The 26,389-nt window shown below is 40.8% G+C and overlaps 1 protein-coding gene across 1 annotated transcript; it reads right to left on the bottom strand.

The window, feature by feature from the left end:
- Positions 1-630: 630 nt before the first annotated feature.
- On the bottom strand, positions 631-22,170 carry LOC132821359 (coagulation factor IX-like). Its single transcript, XM_060833942.1, has 9 exons — positions 22,114-22,170; positions 16,525-16,581; positions 16,241-16,429; positions 15,845-15,869; positions 12,528-12,641; positions 10,867-11,001; positions 8,023-8,204; positions 6,092-6,209; positions 631-1,181 (listed from the first exon to the last, which is right to left on the bottom strand). The coding sequence occupies exons 1-9, from the start codon at positions 22,168-22,170 to the stop codon at positions 631-633; spliced, it is 1,428 nt and encodes a 475-aa protein (XP_060689925.1).
- Positions 22,171-26,389: the final 4,219 nt, after the last annotated feature.

Raw genomic sequence — 26,389 nt, 5'->3', positions numbered from 1 at the left:
CTAACTTATCTCTGTTTCTCTGATTTTCCCTGTGAAATGAAGATGATAAGTCACACTAATAGATAATTACAGTGGAGATAACAAAATAAAGGAAATTTAACCATCAGTATTTGTAGATCAGTTTATTTGTTCTTGATCCAAAATGCATGTAAGTGTTAGATTATAAACTGAAACTCAAACTTAAAGCACACTTTCGTACTGCCATGTTATATGTGGCAACACAAAATCATATTCCATGACTTTACTAGACTTTATACTGCAGAGCCAGCAAAATTCAATTCAGATTGCAATGTAAGGGGAGTTGTTCAAAGGCATGGTTGGTAACTTTGTTTATTGCCATAAGCTTCAGTTTGTTCCCATTTACATGAATGGCATTTGTTTCAATGTTAAAACACAGGATTTTTTTCAACAGAAACGACCCAGTGAGTGAATTAAGCGTGACCAGTAGTGAATGCCAAAACAGAAATTTCTAAGTTCGAATAATACTGACTCTAGCACCTCCTCTAACCTGTACTAATCTTCCAACTAAAGTTAAAATCATACTTTTGTGACCGACTGAGATGATTTTCCTATCACCCAGTACTTTTGCCATTGTTCACGATAATTGGTGATTGTTCAGAAATCAACATCTTAGTGGCTGTGTTGTGATATAGTTTCATTTATCCATGTCAAGTAACTAGGTACCCTTGTATACATGCCATATTTTCCTACTTCAGCACAGCCCTCACCCCAGCTAATTATGCCCATCAAATACCAAGTTTGTCGATATAAAACAGCATAAGGTCCCCCACTATCGCCTCGACAGGCATCCATATTGCTAGCTTTGTACCCAGCACAGAACATATTATCCGTGACTGTGAGATTGGTTGATTTTATGCAAACATTCTGGTCAATGTATGGAAGTTGAACTCGCCTCAAGAATTGAGATGACCGGCTTCTTTCACTGGTCAAGCCCCAGCCACTCACTGTCCCCACTTGCCCATTCTGCAGTAGGAACTGACCCAGGTTGTGGTTGGGTAAGCAAATTGGAGCAATGGAAAAACTAAAGTTGACAGGCTGACTCAAGTACAAAAGTGCAATGTCATTGTTGTACACTATTGGGTCATACTGAGGATGAATTATAAATTTCTTCACTAAAACCTTCTGTTCCCAGATCTCTGTTTTAAATTTGTCAAATTCACCTGGGGGAGAAAAATACAGTTTCAGAAACTGCTTAACATCATTTAATTTATACACTTATGATCCAGAAAATGCTACCTCACATAGGTGGTAGATGTGCATTCAATTCTCATTTTGAAAAAGGAAATTAAGAACCTGAAAATACAGCAGGGTAGTGGGATTAACAGTGAAACTTGTTCAAAGAATTGGCATAGGCTCAATGGTGTCCTTTAATGTTCTATATTATCAAAAATAGTTTTTAAATCATCTAAGTAAAATCAACCTTTTTTTAAATGTTACTGTTAAGTTTCTTTCTTAGTAAACAAGTTGAAGCTGTGAGTTAGCAGCTGAACTGTCCGATCACAGAAGTTTCTTCAATTGTTCTGTGTTGAGTTAGCTGAAAGTGAAAGGTGTTTAAACATTTTTTAAAAAAGGTACAAAGTTAAACATCACACAACACCAGGTTATAGTCCAACAGGTTTAATTGAAAGCACTAGCTTTCTGAGCACCGCTCCTTCATCAGGTGGTTGTGGAGGACACACTTGTAAGACACAGAATTTATAGCAAAAGTTTACAGTGTGATGTAACTGAAATTATACATTGAAAACTACCTTGATTGTTTGTTAAGTCTCTCATTTGTTAGAATGACCATGTTAGTTTCACTTCTTTCATATTTAAATCACTTTTTCAAAAAGTTACATTCGCACGTTAACTTTAACAATTGATGTCAGCCCAGATAATATGTTGAAGGTGTTAGCCCTCTGTGTGCTGCCATAATGTTTAGACTGATTCTAATCTAAAAGATGAATTAACAGATTAGATTAGATTACTTACAGTGTGGAAACAGGCCCTTCGGCCCAACAAGTCCACACCGACCCGCCGAAGCGACAACCCACCCATACCCCTACATATACCCCTTACCTAACACTACGGGCAATTTAGCATGGCCAATTCACCTGACCCGCACATCTTTGGACTGTGGGAGGAAACCGGAGCACCCGGAGGAAACCCACGCAGACACGGGGAGAACGTGCAAACTCCACACAGTCAGTCGCCTGAGGCGGGAATTGAACCCAGGTCCCTGGCGCTGTGAGGCAGCAGTGCTAACCACTGTGCCACCGTGCCGCCCTCAACATGGATCTGACATGGATTCATGCAGTTTTTGAGCAAAGTACAATGTAACTCTGCAAGTACAAATTTACCCCACAAATGTATATGTCTTTGTGTGCATGTATGTTTGTGTGTGTGGTGTGTCTGGGGTGGGGGTTTGTGAGTGTAAAGGGGTCTAAGTCTATGAGAGGGTGCATGTGTGAGGAGCGTGTGTGTGTTTATAGTGCAATGGTAGTCACCTGTAGTGTAACATGAACCCAAGGTCCTGGTTGAGGCCCTCCCTATGGGTATGGAACTTAGCTATCAGCCTTTGTTCGGCCACTTTTCGCTGCTGCCTGTCCCAAAGTCCACCTTGGAGGATAGTCACCCGAAGGTCAGAGGACGAATGTCCTGGACTGCTGAAATGTTGTCAGACTGGGAGGGAACACTCCTGTCTGTTGATTGTTGTGTGGTGCCCATTCATCCATTGCTGTAGCCTCTGCTCGGTTTCACCAAAGTACCATGCCTCAGGGCATCCTTGCCTGCAGTGTATGAGATAGACAATGTTGGATGTGTTGCATGAGTACCTGCCGCGTACATTGTGAGAGGTGTCCCCACACGTAATGGTGGTATCCATGTCCACACTCTGACACGTCTTGGGTGCCTACCGTGACAAGATTGTAAGGAGTTGTCCTGAAAGCCAGGCAGTTTGCTATGAACAATGATTTGTTTGAGGTTTGGTGGTTGTTTTCAGCTAGGAGCTAAAAGACTATGCCATGTTCTTCGCAGACTGCAATACATTGTCAATGAGGATGTGCTCCTCACCAAGACCTTCCTCACACCTCCACTGCTCACCTTTAAACAACCGCACAGGGGGCTAACACCTTCAACATATTATCTGGGCTGACACCAATTGTTAAAGTTAACCTGAGAATGTAACTTTAAATAAAAGTGATTTACATGTGAAAGAAATGAAACTAACACGGTCATTCTAACAAATGAGAGACTTAACAAGAATCAAGGTATTTTTCAATGAATAATTTCAGTAACATCACACTGTAAACTTTTGCTATAAATTCTGTGTCTTACAATTGTGTACTCCACAACCACTTGATGAAGGAGTGGCGCTCTGAAAGATAGTGCTTTCAATTAAACCTGTTGGACTATAACCTGGTGTTGTGTGATTTTTAACTTTGTACACCCCAGTCCAACACCGGCATCTCCTAATCATAAAAAGAGGTAGGTTGCATAAAAAGAGCAATAACTGAGTGAAAAAGAAACAAACAGAGAAGTGAATGTGGATAACAGAAAAAATAAGGAACAGGTATATAATTGAATTAATGAGATATAGAAGACAAGGAACAAAAGTCAGAAGTGCAGGAGAGATGTGTAAAGGAGACAAGGGACGAGGTAAAGTGGAATGGAATGAGGTGTAGAGAGAAATCATAAAAGATAAGCCATAAGTGAAAGATTGAAAACTCCAGAAGCAGAGAAAGAAAAGTCATGAGCTGAAAGAACTGAAAAACAAATAGAGTAAGTGACAAAAGAGAAGGAAACAAGTTGCGCTGAAGGAAGATAGATATAATTGCAAGGAGTGATGAAAAATGAATGAACTAAAGGTGGTAGGTGCCTGGAACGCGTAGCCAGCAGAGGTAGTAGAGACAGGCATGGTAGATTTATTTAAGGTGTGTCTGGACAGATGCATGAGTAGGTGGGGAGCAGAGGGATACAGATGCTTAGGAATTGGAGACAGGATTTGTATCGGCTCAGACTTGGAAGGCCAAAGGGCCTATTCCTGGGCTGTAAATTTTTTTTGTTAAAGGGGCACAAAAAGACTGATAGATGTGAAAAAGAGTGAAAAGCATTATGGAAGTGATACAAATGTGTTGAAGAGAAATCCTTTAAATATTGGTATTGAAAATTAACTCACATTTTAAAAGAAAAGGGCTAAAGAGACGTCCCCTGCATCTGATGAGATGCGTCCCTGGATATTAAGGAGAGTAGCTACAGAGATAGTGGATGCATTGGTAGTAATCCTTCAGGAATCCTTAGATTCTGGCAAAGTCCCAATGGATAGGAAAACTACCAATGGAACACTTTTTTAAGAAAAGGGAAGGAGACAAGAAACAGGTAAGTGTACAGCAGTGAGCTATTGGGATTATGTAACAGTATTATAAAGGGTGTAATAGCAGACATTTAGAAATACATAATATAATCAAGCAGAGTCAGCATAGCTTCATTAAAGGGAAGTTATGTTTGAGAAATTTGCCAGAATTCTTTGAGCTGATGACAAGGGGAATAGATAATGGAAAGCAGTGTATATAATACATTTGGATTTTCAGAAGGCGTCCGATAAGGTTTCACACAATATGCAATATGAAAAAACCCGATACGTTTGAAGGTAGTATATTAGTATTGATAGAGAATGGCTAATAAATAAAAGACAGAGTTGGCACCAGGGAAGCATTTTCAGGATGGTAACTTCTAACTCTTGGAGTGTAACAGGGATCAGTGCTGCAACCACAGTTAGTTGCTAAATATTAATGATAGATGAGGAAAGTAAGTGTGTTATTGGCAAGTTTGTGGATGATACAATTTATGTCTGTAGAGGGATATAGATAGATTAAGCGAGTTGGGAAGGGGGGGAACCTTGGCAGATGGAATGCAGTGTGAAACAAGGTGAGGTTATGCAGTTTGTCAGGAAGAGCAGAGGAGCTGAATATTATTCAACTGCTGAAAAATTGTAGTAAGCTACTAAGCATATCAATTTGGGAGTCATAGAATGTCAGCACACAAGTGCAGTGGTTAACATGGAAGGAAATGGAATGTTTGTCATTATTTTAAGCAGAATGGAGTGTAAAAGTAGAGAGGTTTTGTTAAAACTAGACAAGACGCTAGTTAGAGAACAGCTGGAGGATTGAATGGTTTTGCACCACTTATTGAAGGAAGATAGGTGAATTGGTGGCATTCCAGAGAAGGCCCACCAGGATGATACCAGGTTTGGATGGACTATCTTGTGAGGAGTGATTGTGTTGTTCAGTCGGTACTTATTGGAGTTTTGGAAAATGAAAAACCAACCTATTGAAACTTGGGGTACTTGACAGAGTAGGTACAGAGAGGTTGTTTCCCCTCCTGGGACAGTCTACCAACAATGAGCATAATAACAGTAAGGGGTCACATATTTAAGACTGAAATGGGAAGGAATATCTTCTCTTGGAAGGTAGTGAATCTGGAATTCTTTACCACACAGGGCTGTCAAAACTGGGTTATGATTTGGAATGTCGGTGTTGGCTGAAAATGTGTTGCTGGTTAAAGCACAGCAGGTTAGGCAGCATCCAAGGAACAGGAAATTCGACGTTTCGGGCCAGAGCCCTTCATCAGGTGTTGGACTGGGATGTACGAAGTTAAAAATCTACAAAGTTAAAGAAACTATCACTGTATTCTAACAGATGAAAGGCTTAACAGACAATTAATTTTTCAATGTATAATTTCAGTTACATCACACTGCAAATTTTTGCTATAAATGTTGTGTTACGATCGAGCCCTCCACTATCACCTGATGAAGGAGCGTTGCTTCGAAAGCTAGTGTGCTTCCAATTAAACCTGTTGGACTATAACCTGGTGTTGTGTGATTTTAAACTTAAAACTGGGTTAAGTATAGTCAAGACTGAGAAAGATTTTTAATCAGTAAGGGAAGCAAAGGCGATAGAGAAAAGGCAAGGAAGTGAAGTTTAGGATTATCAGATCAACCATGATCTCTTTAAATGTTGAAGCAGACTCAGTGGACTGAATGGCTCATTTCTGCTCCTTCATCTTATGGTCTTATAATACATCTGTCTCTTACCTGCCGTAACTGAATATGGCAATATTGTGTCAAAACAGTGAGCTGCAGTCACAACCCAACGACTATTAATCAAAGTTCCACCGCAGAAGCCATAATCATATTCATTATTTATCAATACCTACAAATAAGAAAAAGATAACAAGCAACGTAGCTCAGCACTAAGTGGACAATAAAATTAATTTTGGTTAGGGCCTTTTACAGTGCAGTTAAGATTAATTGTGATACAGTAGATTCCTGACAAGTGATTGATTGAATCTGTTGCTCAACAATGTGTTAACCAGAGACCTTAAATTTAAGATTGAAAATGAATTAAATGAGGGATTAGGGAAAAAAAAATTCCACAGTGTCTAATTAAAAATATAGAATGGATTGCAATTATGGGTAAAACACAAGTCAGCAATTGTTCTTAAAATGGAGGAATATTGAAGTGAACATAGGCAAGGGATAACATCTTATGCAGAAAAATAATCATCATTGAGATGTAGTGAGCCTGTTTCTGTGCTGGGACAGCTACTGATGACTCTATATGTCACTTTTAACAACTTGGTATCATGTGAGAGAAATACTTTATTTCTTTAATCATTTGTGGAATGTGGAATCGCTGGCTGGCCAACATTTTATTACCCATTCCTTGTTGCCCTTGAGAAGATAGTAATGAGTTGCCTTCTTGAACTGCTGCAATCCACATGCTGTGGGCTGACCTAATGCAGATATGGAAGGAATTCCAGGATTTTGATCCAGCAACAGTGCAGGATCGGTGACGTGTTTCCAAGTAGGAGGGTGAGTGGCTTGGAGGGAAACTTGAAGACGGTAGTGTTCCCATGTAACTGCTGCCCTTGTCCCTCTGGATGGAAGTAGTCATGGGTTTGGAAGGTGCTGTCTGAAGATATTTGGTGAATTTCTGATTATATCTTTTGCACGTTGAGGCTACTCAAAAGCATTTTACAGCCATTTTTACTTTTGTTGTGTAACGTTAAAAGTATTATTGCAGTGGCTGCTCACTGGGAAGCACGGGCCCTGACTTCTCACAGAGATGTTATTGAATGTAAATGCAGAGAATCAGCTTCCCCACTCCAATCTGGTTAAACATTGAATGAATGCTATGAACACAGAGAGCTGCTGTGTCAACTCTTGTGCACTAGAATCCACAATAGAGGCCAAAAGTTTGCCTGTCAATCCCAATCTGAGGTTAAGGCTTGCCCCTGATCATAAAGAGATTGCATACAATGAAGACCTACCTATTTGGAGAGTGGCCTATAGAAGTTATGAAAAAGAAGAAGAAAATGAGGTAGGAGGACCACACTCATCTTCCAGTCTCATTCAGCAACTGGGGAGGTGATGGCATGGTGGTATTATTGCCAGACTATTAATCCAGAAACTCAAGTAATCATCTGGGAAACTGAATCCTGCCATGGCAGATGGTAGAGTTTGAATTCAATAAGAATCGATTGATGACCATAAAACCATTGTTGATTGTTGGAAAAACCCACTGGTTCAGTTATCTCCTTGAGAAATGGAAATCTGCCATCCTCACCTGGTCTGGCCTAGATGTCACTCCAGGTCCACGGCACTGACTCTCAATTGCCCTCAAAATGGCCCAGCAAGCCACTCAGTTCAAAGGCAACTGGGGATGGGCAATAAATGCTGGCCAGCCAGAGATGCTCACGTCCCATGAATGAAAAAAGGAAAAGAAACTCTGCCAGACCTACCTCACTAGTTCCAACCTTTATCTTTTATGTTAGCACTTGGGGCAATACTTGTTCACAAACAAATGAGCATTTTAGATTCAATAAAGACTGCATTTTCACAAATATAACCAGACATTACACATCCCAATTCTATCTATATAATGTGTTTTTAATGGATATACAATTGTGACTCTTGGGACAGCTGAAGAAAATGGGTTGGTACCATTTTAGAACTTCTCTCACCTGCCAAGGACAGTGACCTCGTCTGCAAAGGTCTCCACCAACAATTCGTGTCCAAACGTCTTCAGTGTAATTTAACTTAGCTAAATAGTCAGAATCTGTGTCAGTTTCATTGAGAGAAAGTTTCTCGTCCAGTGAGCGAGTTGGTGTATTATGCAGAGGTATCCTCCCACACGGATATATGACTGCATTTGAATATGGAAAACAAATAAATTCAACTGAATAATAGTGATGCAATGAGAAATTAGTTGATAAAGTCTTAGTCTGAGCAGAAATGGATACTTGTGGTTCATAGGCTGGGGCTGATTTCCCTGGAGTGTCGGAGGCTGAGGGATGACCTTATAGAGGTTTATAAAATTATAAGGGGCATGGATAGGATAAATAGACAAAGTCTTTTCACTGGGGTGGGGGAGTCCACAGCTAGAAGGCATAGGTTTATGGTGAGAGGGGAAAGAGACCTAAGGGGCAACTTTTTCACACAGAGGGTGACACATATATGGAATGAGCTGCCAGAGGAAGTGGTGGAGGCTAGTATAATTGCAACATTTAAAAGGCACTTGGATGAGTATATGAATAGGAAGGGTTTGGAGGGATATGGGCCAGCTGCTGGCAGGTGGGACTAGATTGGGTTGGGATATCTGGTCGGCATGGACGGGTTGGACCAAAAAGTCTGTTTCCGTGCTGTACATCTCTATGACTCTATATATAGTTATTTTCAGGTGATTAAAGCTGGCCTCACAACTCAAGATCATGATGTCTGAGCTACCAGGAATAACAATTCTGCTGTTTCAAGAGTTTAATTAAAAATGATCTAAAGTGCTAACTGGACTGTGCACATTGCCTTTACAGGGAAATGGCTAGAGATTGCTGACAAGATCTATCTCAAACTGACTCAAATTTCTGACAAATTTTTGATTGTTATATTTGCCACAAACTTTGGCCTTGAGATTGTAATCGGCTTGTTGTCTAACAGTCAAATTAACATCAGTTTTTAGATAATTGCCTGAAGTATCTCCTAAACAAACATACAAATAATCTCCAACAGCACACCAACTGTGTTAATGATAACTACCTTTAACCATGTAGAAAATGTCTCATGATAAAATTTACGATTAAATTCTAAGTTGAAAAGCAGAAAATTTGTTTTCATTGGCACATATTTAAGTATGTATTAATAAATAACAACAGAAATCAAATGTAGACTGTTCATTGCATCACATCAAACTTTTCAATTGTCTATGTCAGATACAAAAACTGTTCAATCCACCACATCAAACCCAATCTGGCCCATTATGGATGCTACCCAATTCACTTAACCTACTGCCTTAAATGCAATCTTATGAAACTCCAAATACTTATTTAGCCTATAAAATTAAGAGAGAAATATAAATTTCAATTGATCTGTGTATATCCAGAATTTTCTATCAGATTTGTTTAACTTCTTACCCTCTACAAGTTGTCTTCCAGAAATTTATTTCTAGGGTCCCAAGAGCTGAAATGATTCAATGTCCCACACTATCTGATCTTCTTTAGTTACTTTTGTAAAGTTCTTGGCCACAGCAAGATTATAACAGTGGTCATGGTCAATAGTCCCAATTCTGCTTTGAAGGTGGCGATTTGACAGTCTCCAATTATTTCTGCACAGGGTCCTTTCTCTCCCCACCTATTCCTCAAATGGTTATAATTTGTAATTAATTCCAGGAAACCTGGGCAGATGCATATGCTACACATCTGCAGGAAAGTTACTCCTAAGCAACTAAATTATCTGTTGGGATGTGAGGATAGCTAACCAACGTTCAAATCACAAGCTTGATTTCTTAAAACATGAAGTTTATCCTTGTTAATTAGGTGTGGAAAACTCTCAGTAGATATGAAGCCTACGTGAACATAGGAGGTATAGCTAGTAAGTGTGCAGATGACCTCAGAGTACAACGGGATCTTGATCAGATGGGCCAATGGGCTAAGCAGTGGCAGATGGAGTTTAATATAGGTAAATGAGAGGTGCTGCGTTTTGGAAAGGGAAATCAGAGCAAGACTTGTACACTTAGTGGTAAGGTCCTGGGGAGTGTTGCTGAACAAAGAGACCTTGGAGTGCGAGTTCATAGTTCCTTGAAAGTGGAGTTGCAGGTAGTTAGCATAATGAAGAAGGCATTTGATATGCTTTCCTTTATTGATCAGAACATTGAGTATAGGAGTTGGGAGGTCATGTTGCGGCTGTACAGGACATTGGTTAGGCCACTTTTAGAATATTGTGTGCAATTCTGGTCTCCTTCCCATTGGAAGGCTGTTGTGAAACTTGAAAGGGTTCAGAAAAGATTCACAAGGATGTTGCCAGGGTTGGAGGATTTGAGCTATAGGGAGAGGTTGAACAAGCTGGAGCTGTTTTCCCTGGAGTGTCAGAGGCTGAGAGGTGACTTACAGAGGTTTATAAAATCATGAGGGGCATGGATAGAGTAACTACACAAGGTCTTTTCTTTGGGGGGGGGGGGGGGGGGGGGAGGGACGTGTCCAGAACTAGACGGCATAGGTTTAGGTTGAGAGGGGATCTAAGGGGCAACCTTTTCACACAGAGGGTGGTGTGTGTATGAAATGATGTGCCAGAGGAAGTGGTAGAGGCTGAATACAATTACAACATTCAAAAGGCATCTTGATGAGTATATAAATAGGAAGGGAGTAGAGGAAAATGGACCAAATGCTGGCAAATGGGACTAGATTAGGTTAGGATATCTGGTTGGTATGAATGAGTTGGATCGAAGGATCTGTTTCTGTGCTGTACATCTCTATGACTTTATTATGTCCTTATCACTATTTAGTGGTTTCTGAGTTAGTAACAGGCGGAGTCAATACCAGTATTATCACAGGTCCGTCCATCTTCATTCAATTGATAACCTTCGGCACAGCTGCATTTTGACCTGCCAGTTGCCTTGTCAATGCTGCAGTACTGCTGACAGTAGCCATTCTTATGTGTACAATCCAGATTCTCTGAATTAAAGAACACACAAAAACAAGAAAAAGCTGATTCCTCATTATCAGCATTAAACACTGACTCATCAAGCTCATGTGATTAGAGGGGCAGTGGGCAGCATGAATTCAAGATTGATTTAAAATTACAGAAAGTTTACAGCACACAGCGAGATGACAATGTACATTGTGTCTGCTCTGGCTGAGAAATGAGTCATCTAGCGTAATCCCACTTTCTGGCATTTGGGATGGAAAGCAGAGAGTAACAGTGAAGGGATCCTCAGACTGGAGGAAGGGATCTGTCCAACGTTTTGGATATATATATATTAATTATTTAGACGTAGCTAGGCAGAAAATAACCTTGATGTTGTAGGTGATACAAAACTCTGCAAGGTACAATGAGGAGAATGTAATGGGCACATGCATGGCAAAAACAACTTACTTCTGTAGGAAGAATGTGGAGAGGAAACATAAGCTAACTGGGTTATACTGGGAAGGAGACCAAGCATTATATGTCCATCGTCTTTGAAGCTGGTCCAAGAATTAGAGAAGGCTAAATACTTTTTTTGTTAACAGCCTCAAGTCTTAATGACTAAGTGGATAGTTGAACAGACAGTCAAGTCAGGTGATTAGTTGAGTAGGTAGGAAAGTCAGGTTGGTGAGATCTGGTCTGGCCAGGGGGGCTGTTGTGCTGTCTGGAGTTGTCATGGTCAGATGGTAGATAAATGGGTGTTTAGGATGGGTCAGGGCAAGGGTCAAACTGCAGTGCAGTCAGGTCAAGTTAGAGGGCTTGGTTGGCTTAGGTTGGGTCAGAAAAGATTAGTTAGTCAGATCAGGGGATGATTGGAAGGATGAGTCAGTTGTGGTGCTCAGTTCAGTTTCTCTAGCTAATTTCTACTTAACAGTGTAACATTATTTAGGATAAGTATTCAAATAACTTGCAAATCTAACCCAGGTCCCTGACATCAAGCTGAGCGTTGGAGACAGGGTACAAGACGGTGAAAATCAGATCACCAGAATTTCTGGTGCCCATTCCCTGGGCAATTACAGTGCCTGTGTGAATACTGGGACTTTTACAGGGGTCTCAACATAACGTTAAGTCCAGATTTAATGGTCCTGGGCATCTGATGATTTGGGTCAACATTAGCAAGTCAGTAAACCATAGAACACAAACAGTGAGGAACTTCTGGTGGGAGTACGAATAGTCTGAGAAGCTTATGTGACTGCAGATCACTTTGGCAAAGGTGGTTTGTTCGTGTAACCCATTAAAGGTTCTGGTGGTTGAGCCAAGAATGTAAACAGTCGTGAACATTTATGTACCACTCAGTCTCTACATAGGGTAATAGGATCAAGGCAGTGTTCAATTTAACAAAGTCAGCAATGCGGAACAGCCCAAATAACCAAACATACACATGCATGGACTCAAAAATGCATGCATTCATCTTCAGACAGATATGCACTTGTACATTGCATCATATGAACACACAGACCAATGGCTCAGTTGTTGGGAAGGAAAGTTGCTGAACATTATCAAAAGAATCACAAACCTGTTTCACAATTCTGTCCTATCCACAAATGAGGGCAGAGGCAGACATAACTGTACCCTGAGATGCGACACGAACCACCATTTTGGCACGGCGTTGATTTGCAAGGGCTCAAATCTGAGAGAAAAGCACAGAGAAAACAGTCAATGAAATACATACAGATCCAAGTAAAGCATGTAAGCCTCTGAGGGCTCTGGATAATGGACTAGGGCTTGGGCTGAACTTAATAAAAATCCCATGGTTTGATTAGCATTCAGTAATTTCCTCCCATATCTTCTAAAACTTATCTGTGTTGAATTTGATCTTGCATTTTTGGGTGCTGAACGTATTTTTTTAAATTTAGCAAATGCCAATTCTTGAAAGCAATTTGAGCAGCATTATGGCTTAGTGGTTAGCACTGCTGCCTCACAGCATTAGAGCCCTGGGTTCGATTCCCACCTTGGACAACTCTCTGTGTTGAGTTTGCACATTCTCCCTGTGAGTGTGTGGGTTTCCTCTGGATGCTCCAGTTTCCTCCCACAGTCCAAAGATGTGCAGGTTAGGTGAATTGGCCACGCTAAATTGCCTGTAGTGTTAAGTGCATTAGTTAGGGGTAAATATACAGTAGGGGAATGGGTCTGGGTGGATTGAGAAATCGTGGATGTGTTGGTGATTATTTTCCAGAGTTCGATAGATTCAGGATCAGTTCCTGCGGATTGGAGGGTGGTTAATGTTGTACCACTTTTTAAGAAAGGTGGGAGAGAGAAAGCAGGAAATTATAGACCAGTTAGTCTGACCTCAGTGGTGGGAAAGATGCTGGAGTCTATTATAAAGGATGAAATTATGACACATCTGGATAGTAGTAACAGGATAGGTCAGAGTCAGCATGGATTTATGAAGGGGAAATCATGCTTGAATAATCTTCTGGAACTTTTTGAGGATAATTCTGACAATGAACGAGGGAGATCCAGTAGATGTAGTGTACCTGGACATTCAGAAAGCTTTTGATAAAGTCCCACATAGGAGGTTAGTGAGCAAAATTAGGGTGCATGGTATTGGGGGCAATGTACTAACTTGGATTGTAAGTTGGTTGGCTGACAGGAAACAAAGAGTAGTGATAAACGGCTCCATTTCGGAATGGCAGGCAGTGACCAGCGGGGTACTGCAGGGATCAGTGCTGGGACCGTAGCTAATTACAATATATACTAATGATATAGAAGATGGTATTAATAGTAACATTAGCAAATTTGCTGATGATACAAAGCTGGGTGGCAGGGTGAAATGTGATGAGGATGTTAGGAGATTACAGGGTGACCTGGATAGGTTAGGTGAGTGGACAGATGCATGACAGATGCAGTTTAATGTGGATAAATGTATGGTTATCCACTTTGGTGGCAAGTACAAAGAGATCTGGGTGTTCTTGTACACCAGTCAATGAAGGCAAGCATGCAGGTACAGCAGGAAGTGAAGAAGGCTAATAGCATGCTGGCCTTCATAACAAGAGGAATTGAATATAGAAGCAAAGAGGTTCTTCTGCAGCTGTGCAGGGCCCTAGTGAGACCACACCTGGAGTACTGTGTGCAGTTCTGGTCTCCAAATTTGAGGAAAGAGATTCTGGCGATTGATGGAGTGCAGCGTAGGTTCATGAGGTCAATTCCTGGAATGGCGGGACTACCTTATGCTGAAAGACTGGAGCGACTGAGCTTGTATACCCTTGAGTTTAGAAGACTGAGAGGGAATCTGATTGAGACATATAAGATTATTAAAGGATTGGACACTCTGGAGGCAGGAAAAATGTTTCCGCTGATGGGTGAGTGCCGATCCAGAGAACACAGCTTAAAAATACGAGGTAGACCATTTAGGACAGAGATGAGGAGAAACTTCTTCACCAAGAGAGTGGCAGCTGTGTGGAATGCTCTGCCCCAGAGGGCAGTGGAGGTCCAGTCTCTGGATTCATTTAAGAAAGAGTTGGATAGAGCTCTCAAAGATAGTGGAATCAAGGGTTATGGAGATAAGGTAGGAACAGGATACTGATTAATGATGATCAGCCATGATCATATTGAATGGTGGTGCAGGTTCGAAGGGCAGAATGGCCTACTCCTGCACCTATTGTCTATTGTCTTCGGAGGGTCAGTGTGGACTTGTTGGGCCAAAGGACCTATTTCCATAATGTAGGGAATCTAATCAATGCATCAGTCTCCGTATTTGCTAAATTCAAGGTGATTTATTCCACAACATGGTCTTTGGGGAGGGAACACTCCTCAGTAATGTACAACAATGCTTGTATCTGTCTGTGAGTGTATAAGGGATTTACTGAGGCCCCAGCAATGATCATTGTCCAGAACTAGTTTAGCAAGTACCACACTCTTTGTGATAGTTCAAAGCCTGCCATTTGTCAGGTGGGCTGTCTTGTATGAAACTTTGCGTGTTTCTCACACCGCAGTCTAAAGAATGGCAAGGTTACTGCGTATGGAGCATTAACATGGAAGTTGGAGTCATCGTGGAGTGATAAATGAGGTGCTTCATGGATTCAAGGTCATCAATGTACCTTTCCATTGCAAATCTATGCATTCAGTATGACATATTGGTCCCAGAAGTTTTTTAACAAGTGACAGAATCCATACAGTGTGGAAACAGGCCATTCAGCCCAACTGACCCTCCAAAGAGCAACTCACCCAAACGTATTTCCCTACCCTATTACCCTACATTTCCACTGACTAATGCACCTAGCCTACATATCCCTGAACAATATGGGCAATGTTATCTTGGCCAATTCACCTGACCTGCACATCTTTGGATTGTGGGAGGAAACCGGAGCAGCTGGAGAAAACCCACACAGACAGTCCCTGAGGCTGGAATCGAACACAGGTCCCTGGTGCTGTGAGGTAGCTGTGCTAACCACCCAGCCACCGTGCCACCAAAATACTGTATATGTTAGAAAACTGTAATTTAAAAAAGTGTAGGAGAAACTTAGCATTTTTGGCAGCATTGTTGAGGAGAGAAACCAAGCTAATATTTCCAGTCCAAATGTGACTCCTTTTCAGAACCCTGGAAACAAAGTGAGTTGTTTACGTATTAATTGTTTCATTAACTTGGGGGCCAATATATTCATTTTCAAACATTGTGAATTATTGCTTAGTCACTCCGCATTGATACATAGCTGTGTTTGTCCAAGATAGTGGGTTTGATTGACAACTGTACACTGGTTGGCTGCAGCCCTCTTTGGTGGACTACTTATTGGTCAGAGAGCACATATGTTGAGGGGTGGGATATTTTATAAATGAATTATTTCAGAATGTGATAAAATTATATTGCAGTACAATGACAAAAGTAGCACTTACTCTTGTATGAAATCCAGAACTCTACCTGTTAAAAGAAAATAAATTTACTGAAATTCCTTCAATCTACTCATGGAAATCATTAACTTGTATTAATGTCAATGTTGACAGATCTATGAACTAGATGGACTTAAAACTCCAGCCTTCTGACTCAGAGACAAAATGTTACCAAGTGACCCACAGCTGACAAATACATTCAAGTACTGGTATGTATATACTTCCAAACATATGATCTATATAATATATATCATAGATAAATACTCACATGGCCATGTATTCAAACACAAACTAGCCTATACATGTTCAGACAGGCTTAGATGGGAACAATTGCAAAGAAAACGCAGGCATTTACACACATCCACACATTGACTTGCTGTAATTAGGTGAAAAACGGCTTACCGTTCTCTCTAGAGATTTATAAATTTCTGCTGCTTCCTCAAATGAGCAGGATTCCTCATAGCATTCTCGCTCCAGAGAACCTGGCTTAATCTCTTCCCAGAACCAGTTTGCACGCTTCTGAACTCTCAGCACTCTGTTTGCTTTATCCCTCTGGTAAAACGCTGTGAAAGTGGGAAGACAGTGGTCGGACTGTGGGATTAGGGAAGAGATTACAATTGCTAACTCAGACTGTTTTAATTCTAATTAACAATTTAAAATTAATTTAATTAACTATTTAATTTTACTGTATGATTCACCGTGTCCCCACATTGTAGAGCCTGAAGTGGCCTCAGATTCTGAACCTGGGGTAAAAACAAATCAAAGACAGTAGAGCAGACATTGCAGTTGTTATCGACTCATTAACAATGATATGAGGCAAGAAATTTTGGGAGTATACGGCTTCACAAAGTTTCTTCTCAGGTTTCCTCATTCTTCCTGAAATGTTCAATGATGCACCTATCCGATTACCTCCAGACTTGCACCCATCTGTGAAGGGTATGGCTTCCTGACCTTACCCAGTTATTGTGCTCTAATTGGAATAAGGTTCAGTCAGAGTTAAAAGCAGGGGTCCTGTGGACATTTTCTCAAGGTGAGGAGATGGAGGCTGGAGGAGATCATGTTTTTTGGACAGGTACAATACACGCATATTTGTTTCAGGGTGTAATGCACCTTATTTTAGTAGTTTGGACTGTTAATGCAGCACAGTCAAAGCTCTAGAGTGATGTCCATTAAGAATCAGGGTTGGATGTCAGAAGTTTGTCAATCTCCAGGCCTAAAGTATTGAGAGACAAAAGAAAAAGCCTTTTCATTTTTAAACCTGTTCTCAACTTGTTGCCTCTGTCCATCTTGATGGTGCACATCCCTACCACTGGGTTCAGGAGGTAGCTGTGTGCTAGCATACGCCTGGGTGGCGCACACCGGAAAGTGAATGTGAAGAAACTTTCTTTACACCATCACTTTTTGTGTGAATACATGAGGCTTTCCCCTTTGCAGTCCCTGCTTTGCAGTGATTCAATAAAGCTGGCTCACCACCACCTTGCCAAGGGAAGATCTGGATGGAAATGGATTGAATAAATTAGGTGTTGTTGTTGGGGTTGTGGTATTATCACTGGACAAATATCTTAGAGACCCAGACTAATGTTCCGGGCACATGGGATTGAATGCTACCATGGTAGATGACAATGCTTGAACTCAATTAATAACTTTGGAAGTAAAAGTGAGTGTAGTATTGACCATGAAAACATTGTCAATTCTTGACTCTTAAATTTTAAGAGTCAAGTTGACTCTTAAATAGCCTCTAAAAAGGCCACGCAAGCCACTCAGTTGTAGCTAACTGCCACAGTCTCATGAAAGGATTTTACCCAACTTGCATTGATCTAAGCACTGAAAATGACAATGACAAAAACAGTCCTGTTGAATCTGCAAAGTCCTTCTTACTAACATCTGGGGCTACTGTCAAAATTGAGAGAGCTGTCTCACAGATAAGTCAAGCAACATAATCCTCCAATATCCAGATCCAGCAGAGGTTGTGGCACAGTGGTGTACAGTCAGGAAGGAATTGCCCTGGGAGTCTGTAACATTGACTTCAGACCCCATGAGGTCTCACTGCATCACTCCAAACATGGACAAGAAAGCCTCCGATGATTATCACAGTATACCAACAACCTACACCCCCAGCTGTTAAATCAGTGCTTCTCCCATTGAGTTCTATTAAGGGCATACATTGAGGGTAGGATTGGTATAGAATGTTGTCTGGATGAGGAACTTCAATGTCCATCTCCAAGAGTGGCTCAGCACCACCACTGCTAACTGAGCTGGTCAAGTCCTACATTGGGCCTGGAGCACGTGGTGAGAAAACAAACAGGAGGGAACAGTACTGGATCTTGATCTCTCCAATCTTCCTGTAACAGTTAATCTATGATGATAGTAGTAAGAGTGACCATTGCACCTCCTAGGATACTATAAGTCGTAAGTGTCCAAATGCAGCATGACTTAGATAACATTCAGACTTGAGCTGATGAGTGGCAAGTAACTTTTGTAAAACACTAGTGCCAATGATCATCTCGAATAAAAGAGAATCCAACCACCATTCCTCAACATTCAGTGCCATTACCATAGTTGAATCCTCCACGATCAATATCTGAGGGTTACCACTGACCAGAAATTGAACTGGAGTAGCTAAATAAGTACAGTGGCTACCAGAGCAGGTTAGGGGCCAAGAATACTGCAGCAAGTAACTCACCTCTTAACTTCCCAAAGCCTGTCCAACATCTACAAGCTACTAGTCAAGAGTGTAATGAAATACTTCTGCCTGAATGAGTGCAGCTTCAACAACACTCAACAAGTTTGACATAATCCAGGATGAGGCAACCCACTTAATTGGCAACCTATCAAAAACCTTCAAATATTCACATTTTCCATAAACAACGAACAATTGAAGCAATGTGTGCTATCTGCAAGATTATTTCAATCAAACTGCACCTTATCATCACTTTCACGTTCCCCACCAGGTCAGACCATCCTAATTTTGAACTAAATCACTTTCCCTTACAGTCACTGGGTCAAAATCCTGAAATTGCCTTCCTACAGCACATGGACTGCAGTGGTTCAAGATATCATCTCATCACCACCTTCTCAAGGGCAACTAGGGTTGCACAATAAATTCTAGCCTAGTTCAGTGATACACACATCTCATGAGTGAACAACAAAAATTCAGATGTTACCCACATCCAATTAAAGCATGAAAAAGAGTCCCAACTGTAACCCTTGAAAGTAGACCTGCAGTGGTGAAAGTTGATTTTCAAGGAGGCAAATAAAATGGAAACTTTGAGGAAAACTTGAATTGATATTTGTGGTGGTGGGTGTTTGAGGGGAACCTGTTTTGGGACAAGCTTTGAAGCCCACTTTGTCCTTTACCATGAGACAGTCTATTGTATGTTCCCCAAATATCCAGTCAAGAAACCTCACCAGGCAGAGGAACATAACTAATGTTTGAAAGGTAAAAAGAAACCATCAAGTCAATGTTGTGATAATATTGAGATATTATCTAGTTCCCTGACGAAAGCATATTCTTCACATACTATCACTTCTGTTTTTGAACACATTCCATTAATAGACAGTTAACCCAAAGCAAGGCCACTGTAATCTCAACACTTACCTGAGCTCTTTACATCTCCTGTGCAGCTTACCAGTATCAGCAACATCCAGCACCAATGATATCCCCACATCTTCAGGGACTGATTGCAAACTTAGTCTACCAGGATAAGAAAAGACTTGTTCAGAGGCCAAAGCTTGCCATTCAGTGAAATATCTTGAGCCATTCCATTTCTCAGACTCTGCTTTCCATAGCCCCCAGAGTTTAGTGTTTGAAAATCATCTGTTTAATATAGAAACATTAAAAAAATGGGAGCAGGAATAGGCCATTCAGCCCCATCAAGCCTGCTTTACCATGAAACAAGATCATAGTTCATCTTCTATCTCAACACCTTACTCTCATGGTCTCCCCATAACCTTTGACACTTGTAGCTTCTAGAAATCTATTTCTTTATATAATATATTCCTTGACTTTGCTCCACTTCCTTCAGTGGAAGAGAATTCCACAACTTCACCTACCCACTGAATGAAGACATTTCTCCTCATCTCCGTTTGAATGGTCTACTACATAGCTGAGACATTGTCCAGGACATTTCTGGAGAGGGGAAAGATCCCTGTCCAGCTCTGTCACATTTTTATAGATGTTATTGAGATCTCCTCTCACTCTTTTAAACTCCAGTGAATACAAGCCCAGTCAACCCAATCTCTCCTCATTTGCCAATCTGCCATCCCAGAAATCTGCTCTGCTCTGTAATATTTCTGAAATGGAGTGATTAGACTTTATTTCTTAAAATAGAATGTTTCAAACTTCTCTGTTTAAAATCCATGGGGTACAGTGTCTGCCACGATTTATGCAAAGTCACATGCCAGAGATGTAGCATCTATTGAAGACTCAAAAGTTACAGTGACTTGCATTATGTTGCATAGCAGATGTGCAATACAGCTTTAAAGGATTTATTATATCATGATTTGGAATTGTCAGTGTTGGATGGGGGCGTACAAGGTTAGAAATCACACAACACCAGGTTATAGTCCAACAGGTTGGACTATAATTAACCTGTTGAACTACAACCTAGTGTTGTGTGAGTTTTAACTTATTATATCATAGCAATTGATTTAATACTATCAAGCTCTCAGTCTCTATCTTACTGAGCGCAATCCTCTTGCAGCCAGACACACTGTGTAAAGCTCTCAGTTTCTATCTTACTGAGGTCTGTCCTCTTGCAGCCTGACACACTGAGGGAAGAATGCTATAGTACATCTGAATGAGCCTAGGCACACAAGTTCCTGTGATTGTAGTGTATATACATAGATACCAGAAGCTTCATTGAAAGTTCATTGAATAATTCATTGCTACATTCACTTGGATTGAACTACGAGAGCTAACATGAGTACCACAGTTGCACATAATTGCAGATCATCAGCTATCACACCTTACCATCATGTCAATGACTGCCTGATATAGATGACAGAGCACAACTCTGTAGGGAATTGTCACAATGAATCCAACCTGACAGATGAAGAAATGTTAGTGATTGTCTCTAAGATGAATGATTCTTGCAATTCTTTAGTAATGTGCTTGAAAGACACAAACACATACCTGCAAGATATGCATTGAAAGGCAGTCCCCTTCCTTAACCCTGCTATCAGCATCATACACAACAGATGCTTTATTATTGATAGAATATTATGATTAGAAAATGCAGTGGGTCAAGCCTCAGGAAGCAGTCAATTTAACATGAATTGCTTCCAGTATGTGGAATAAGGAACTGCGCAGTAACACAGATTACTTGCGAGCTGGTAAAATGAACCAGCTCTCAAGTTTGTGATATAATAAAGGAATTCAATGACATTTAGAAAAGGTCTTATTAGCAAAGTCCAAACCTTATCTATGAATAGAAGGTGGCCCATCACATACTTATTTTTATACCATCTCTTCATCTTCTATCGCGCAGGCATGAGAAACTCGGAAGGCATGCCCATGTGTCCACTGAGTGTTCTTGCCTATTTCAGGAAAACCATTTTTCACAGTACAGATAATATTCTAATTTCAAATTACCAAGTCACATTTTTTAAAAAGTGGGCAAAGATGCAACGTAGGGGAAAAGAAAGAATAGTCCCTAAACCCAGCTCAAAACGAGGTGGTCTTCAAAATCTACAATTGGTTGTTGTGTGTCCAATGAATTACGCAGCTCCAAGGAGCAAAGGACTGGTACAGTGTTTGGATACAAGGTATGAAAATCCCAAGGCAACTTGATCAGTCCCAATATCCAATAGGTGCTGTTGGCTGGACAGTTAGTTTGCAATGCTGAATGATGCCAACAGGGTGGTTCCCACAATGAATCAGCACAAGGTGGTGGCATTGTTATAATGTCACTGTACTAGCAATCCAGAATTCCAAGTTAACGTGCAGGGCACTGGGTTCAAATCTCTACCTTAGCAAATGGTGAGATTTGAATTCGATGAAAATCTGGAATAGAGAGCTAGCCTAATGGCGAACATATAATCATTGTCATAAAGACCCATCTGGTTCACTAATATCTAGGGAAGAAAATCTATCTTCCTTACTTGTTCTAGCCTACAGTAAACTTTGGCCTAGTTAGTGACACCCACATCCTGTGAACAAATAAAGAAAACAACCCTTTTTACATTGACCATAAGATACAAGAGCAGAATTAGGCCATTTAGCCCATTGAGTCTGTTCTGACCTTGCTGTTATGTTTTTCAATCTCTTCTCTTACCTTATCGCTTGATCCTCTTACAGATTTAGAATCTATATATCTCTGTCTTAAATACATGCCCACTGCGGCAATGATTTATCAACCTCTTCTCAGTTCTAAGGGCTCATTCCTTCACTTTAAGGCTATGCCCCCATGTCCTTGTCTCTCCTCCTAATGGAAGTGTCTTTTCCAATTCCACACTATCTAGGCTTCTCAGTATTCTGTAAGTTCCAATTAGATTCTCCCCTCATCCTTCTAAACTCCCCTGAGTACAGACCCAGAGTCCTCAACCTCTCCTCATATGACAAGCACTTCATCCCTGGGATCATTCTTGCAAACCTCCTCTGGTCCACCTTGAACAACAGGACATCCTTCCTTTGATATGAGGCCCAAAACTGCTCTCAGTAATCCAAATGCAGTCTGATCAGACTCTCAGTAGTACATCTCTGCTCTTGTATTCTAGCCCTCTTGAAAAGAAAATGCTAGAATTGCATTTGTCTTTGTAACAGCCAACTGAATCTCCTCGTTAACATGAAAACAATCCTGAACGAGGATTCATAACTCCCTTTGTGCTTCAGATTTCTGAAGCCTTACACCATGTAGGAAATAGTCTACACCTCTATTCTTCCTCTCAAACACATCATTTCATACATTACCGCACTGTAATCCATCTGTTACTCCTTTGCCTGTCCAAGTCTTTCTGCAGCCTCCCGCTTACTCCACACTACCTGTCCCTCCTCCTATCTTAGTGTCAAAAGATAACCTAACTTCCATAACAGATCCCTGAGAAAATAGAGGGTAAGTCAAAGTTAGATGGAGAGATGCTGCAGAATGTGAAGGTAGAGTAGGATCTGAGTGTTGTACATAAATCATATGTAACATACACAAAAGATAATATGCAGGTACAGCAAGTGATTAGGAAGGAATGTTGACATTTACTGTGAGGGAGCAGAGTACAGAAATAGGGAAGACTTGCTGCAGCTGAAAACCACACCTAACTTATTGTGTCAAGTGAAAACAACATATTGTGGATGCTGGAAATTTACAACAAGCACAGAGGAAATGGGAGAAACTCAGCAGCTCTGGCATTGTCTGTGGAGAGCGAAAGAGAGTTAACATTTTGAGGCTTTTATAACTTTGTCAGAACTAAAGTGTTCTACAAGCTATTGTTTTTTTGATATTTTTGACTGAGGCAGAGGAGGAGAAAGTGTGGAGGCCCAGTGTAAAAGACAAAGGGGTTATTAATAGTGGCGAGAGAGAAAAAGAGATGTAAAATGGGTAAGTTAAGGTGTGAAAGGGAGCAATTTAGTCTTCTCTATGAAAAGTAAAGTAAACAAGATATAGACAAGGCTGGAATGGTGAGTGGGGAAGTAGGAAGGGAATGTGAGAAAAATGGAGAACAGGTACAATGCAATTGTACCTCAAAGTTATTGAGACATCGAGGCTGTGAAGTGCTTAAGTAGATAATGAGGTGTTGTTTCTTGAGCTTGTGTAATGCTTTGTTGGAACTATGCAGCTAGCCCAGGACAGAAATGTTAACATGAGAGCTAGATAGTTAATAGAAATGACAAGCAGCTGGGAGGTTGGCATCATCCCTGCGCACAGAAGGGAGGTGTTCTTACAAAGTGGTCACCCAGTCTGTGTTTGGGGATCTTGCCAGAGGAATGGAGACTGCACTGTGAGCACTGAAGACAGTGGACTAGCTTGAAAGGAGTACAAGTAAAACACTGCTTCATCTGGAATGTGTGAGTGGGCTCTTGGACAGTGAGGGGGAAGGAAGTAAAGGGGAAAATATTACATCTTCTGCAATTACGGGGGAAGATGCCATCAGGGACAAGATGCAAGACACAACACAAAATGAGGCTGTTGTTAAGAATTTGATGTGGGTCTGTTAGCTGTTGGCTGGTCAGTTAGTTTGCAATGCTGAATAATGCCAACAGTGTGGGTTCAACTCCCCCACTGGCTGAGGTTACATGAAGAACTCTCCTCCACCTTATCCCTTGCTTGGCCCTCAGGTTAAACCACCATCAGTTATCACTCTCTAACAGTCGAGCAGCCCTATGGTATGGTAACACTATGGCACATTTAGCTTTAAGGTCAGGTTATTGGCAAGAACGCCCCAATTCATCTTTGAAATACTGTCATGGATTCTTGGGCAACCACTTGGGAGGGCAGTCACAGCTTGGGTTTAAGGTCTGCTCTGAAACACAGCACTACTGTCAACCGTGACAACAAAAGTTGTTGGCTCGAATCTACTACGTTCTAATAAGAGGCAATATATGAACATCTCAGATATAAAGATGTGGAAGATGCAATATAAATGCAAGTTCTTCCTGATCTGCACTTTTTATAATTCTCTACATATCACTTCCCCAGACATCAATTAAGATTTATGATTGAAAGTGTCAGCATTTCTCATCGGGTCATACTTAACCTTAAATCAAATATGTGAAGCATTTTAAGAGAACCTTAGAATCCAACTTAAAATGGGTTCACAATATTGCCACTTGCAAGCTCACATAGTTACCTACGTGCCACTTGTAGCAGAACAAAAACTTCTGATTGCCGCATAGAGTCCGTACGGTGTGGAAACAGGGCCACTCAGCCCATCGAGTCCACACCATCCCTCCGAAGAGCATCCCATCCAAACCCAAGCCCTGTAACTCTGCATTTCTCAAGGCTAATCCACCTAGTTTGGACACTATAGACAATTTAGCATGGCTAATTCACTTAACCTGAACATTTTTGGACTGTGGGAAGAAATTGGAGCACCCAAAGGAAACCTACATAGACATGGGGAGAATGTGCAAACTTCACACAGACAATCAAGCAAGGTTGGATTTGAACCCAAGTTCCTGGTGCTGTGAGGCAGCAGTGATAAACACTGAGCCACAGTGCTACCCCAGTTTCAAATTATTTTTGGCTCTTTTGTTTTAAATGTTTGAATGGTGGGGAAAGTGATACAATGGAATTGATAATTCAGGTATGCAAGTGAAAGGGATTAACACACATACTGTCAGAATGGCAGGATAAATAGAACTGCCTCGAATCACACTAAAACTGATATCTCAATCACACTGTCAATACAGTCACAATAAAAATTGTTAAAACTATCAAAATGGGTGAAGCGTGGATTCAAATATTTTGTGACTGCTTCTTTAATGTTGAGATTCCCTCTTTACAGAAGGAACTGGGTGAGCGTCCCAATTTAATGCTGAAAGAGATAATTGTTGAAAAAATCCCTCCATAATAGAAAGGGCAGTCAGAAGAGTACACCTCAGCTCTGCTCAAAGAGATTTTTATTTGCTTAAATATTTGTAACTGAAATAATCAAAACCACTGTATTTAGTGAAACACTGAAATCGTTTTCCAATTAGGATCGTTTGATAAATTGGTCTAGTTTAATCTTTTATTCAATCATTAAGGAAAGCTTTGTACTTACCTTGTCCTCTCTGCCTGCTAAATTCCAATTCATTCAAACAAAACACAAGTTGATAACTAACTTATTTCAAATATTGACTTTGTGGATCAATGTTTTGGGATTCCTGTACTTTTCTCCAAATGACTACAACAGTTGAAAAAACCTCATTGAAACTATAACTGGCTCAGGTTTAATTCCTGGTCTCTGGTTTGAATTAGCTGATAGCACCCATGGATTAAGGTGCTGCAACTTGCCTCCTTACCCAAGTTTGGGGAAAGAAAAGTCAGCTCAGCTTCCTCTTCCTAATCACGGATCAGGATCAGGATAAGTCTCAGCTGTGGTCCTTCTCCCACCTCCCCACCCTTTGATTCCACCCCATCCATTCAGTCTGTTGCTGACAATTTATCTAGGGGACAGGAATAGTCACGGTCAAACAGCCAGTCTTTCCTTGCACGTCAAATTTAAATGCTTATAAATTGTAATGAAGGCAAGAAAAGCAGCGGAATTAGTTAAGGTTAACTAGCTGAACATTAGCCTGGAGGATGACAGTGGAAATGCTGGTTGTCTATAGCTGGGTGAAGGGCCAATATGCATCCTTCCAGTTCCGCACCAAGTTGAAGAACAAATGAGAATTACCATTGGTTGTTCTTTAGATGTACTTCAGGCCTGAGAAAGAGTTTTCCTTTTATTTCTATGACTATCCACTATATTATTACACAGAACTCCTTTTGCATTTTGCTGGCCATGGATTCTCAGCACTGCTCCTTCCATGGCCACAGTAACTCCCCGAAGAATATTTATAACTCCAAAAAAAATGGATTCTGGGTAATCCAAGATGGAGGACAGGAAAAATTTCTGGCTGTAACAGCTGTTCCT

Source organism: Hemiscyllium ocellatum, chromosome 13 (assembly GCF_020745735.1).
Source record: "Hemiscyllium ocellatum isolate sHemOce1 chromosome 13, sHemOce1.pat.X.cur, whole genome shotgun sequence".
In the NCBI taxonomy this organism is placed as follows: Eukaryota; Metazoa; Chordata; class Chondrichthyes; order Orectolobiformes; family Hemiscylliidae; genus Hemiscyllium; species Hemiscyllium ocellatum.
The sequence above is the reverse complement of the archived record's forward strand: the minus strand, read 5'-3'. Positions and strand labels throughout refer to the sequence as shown.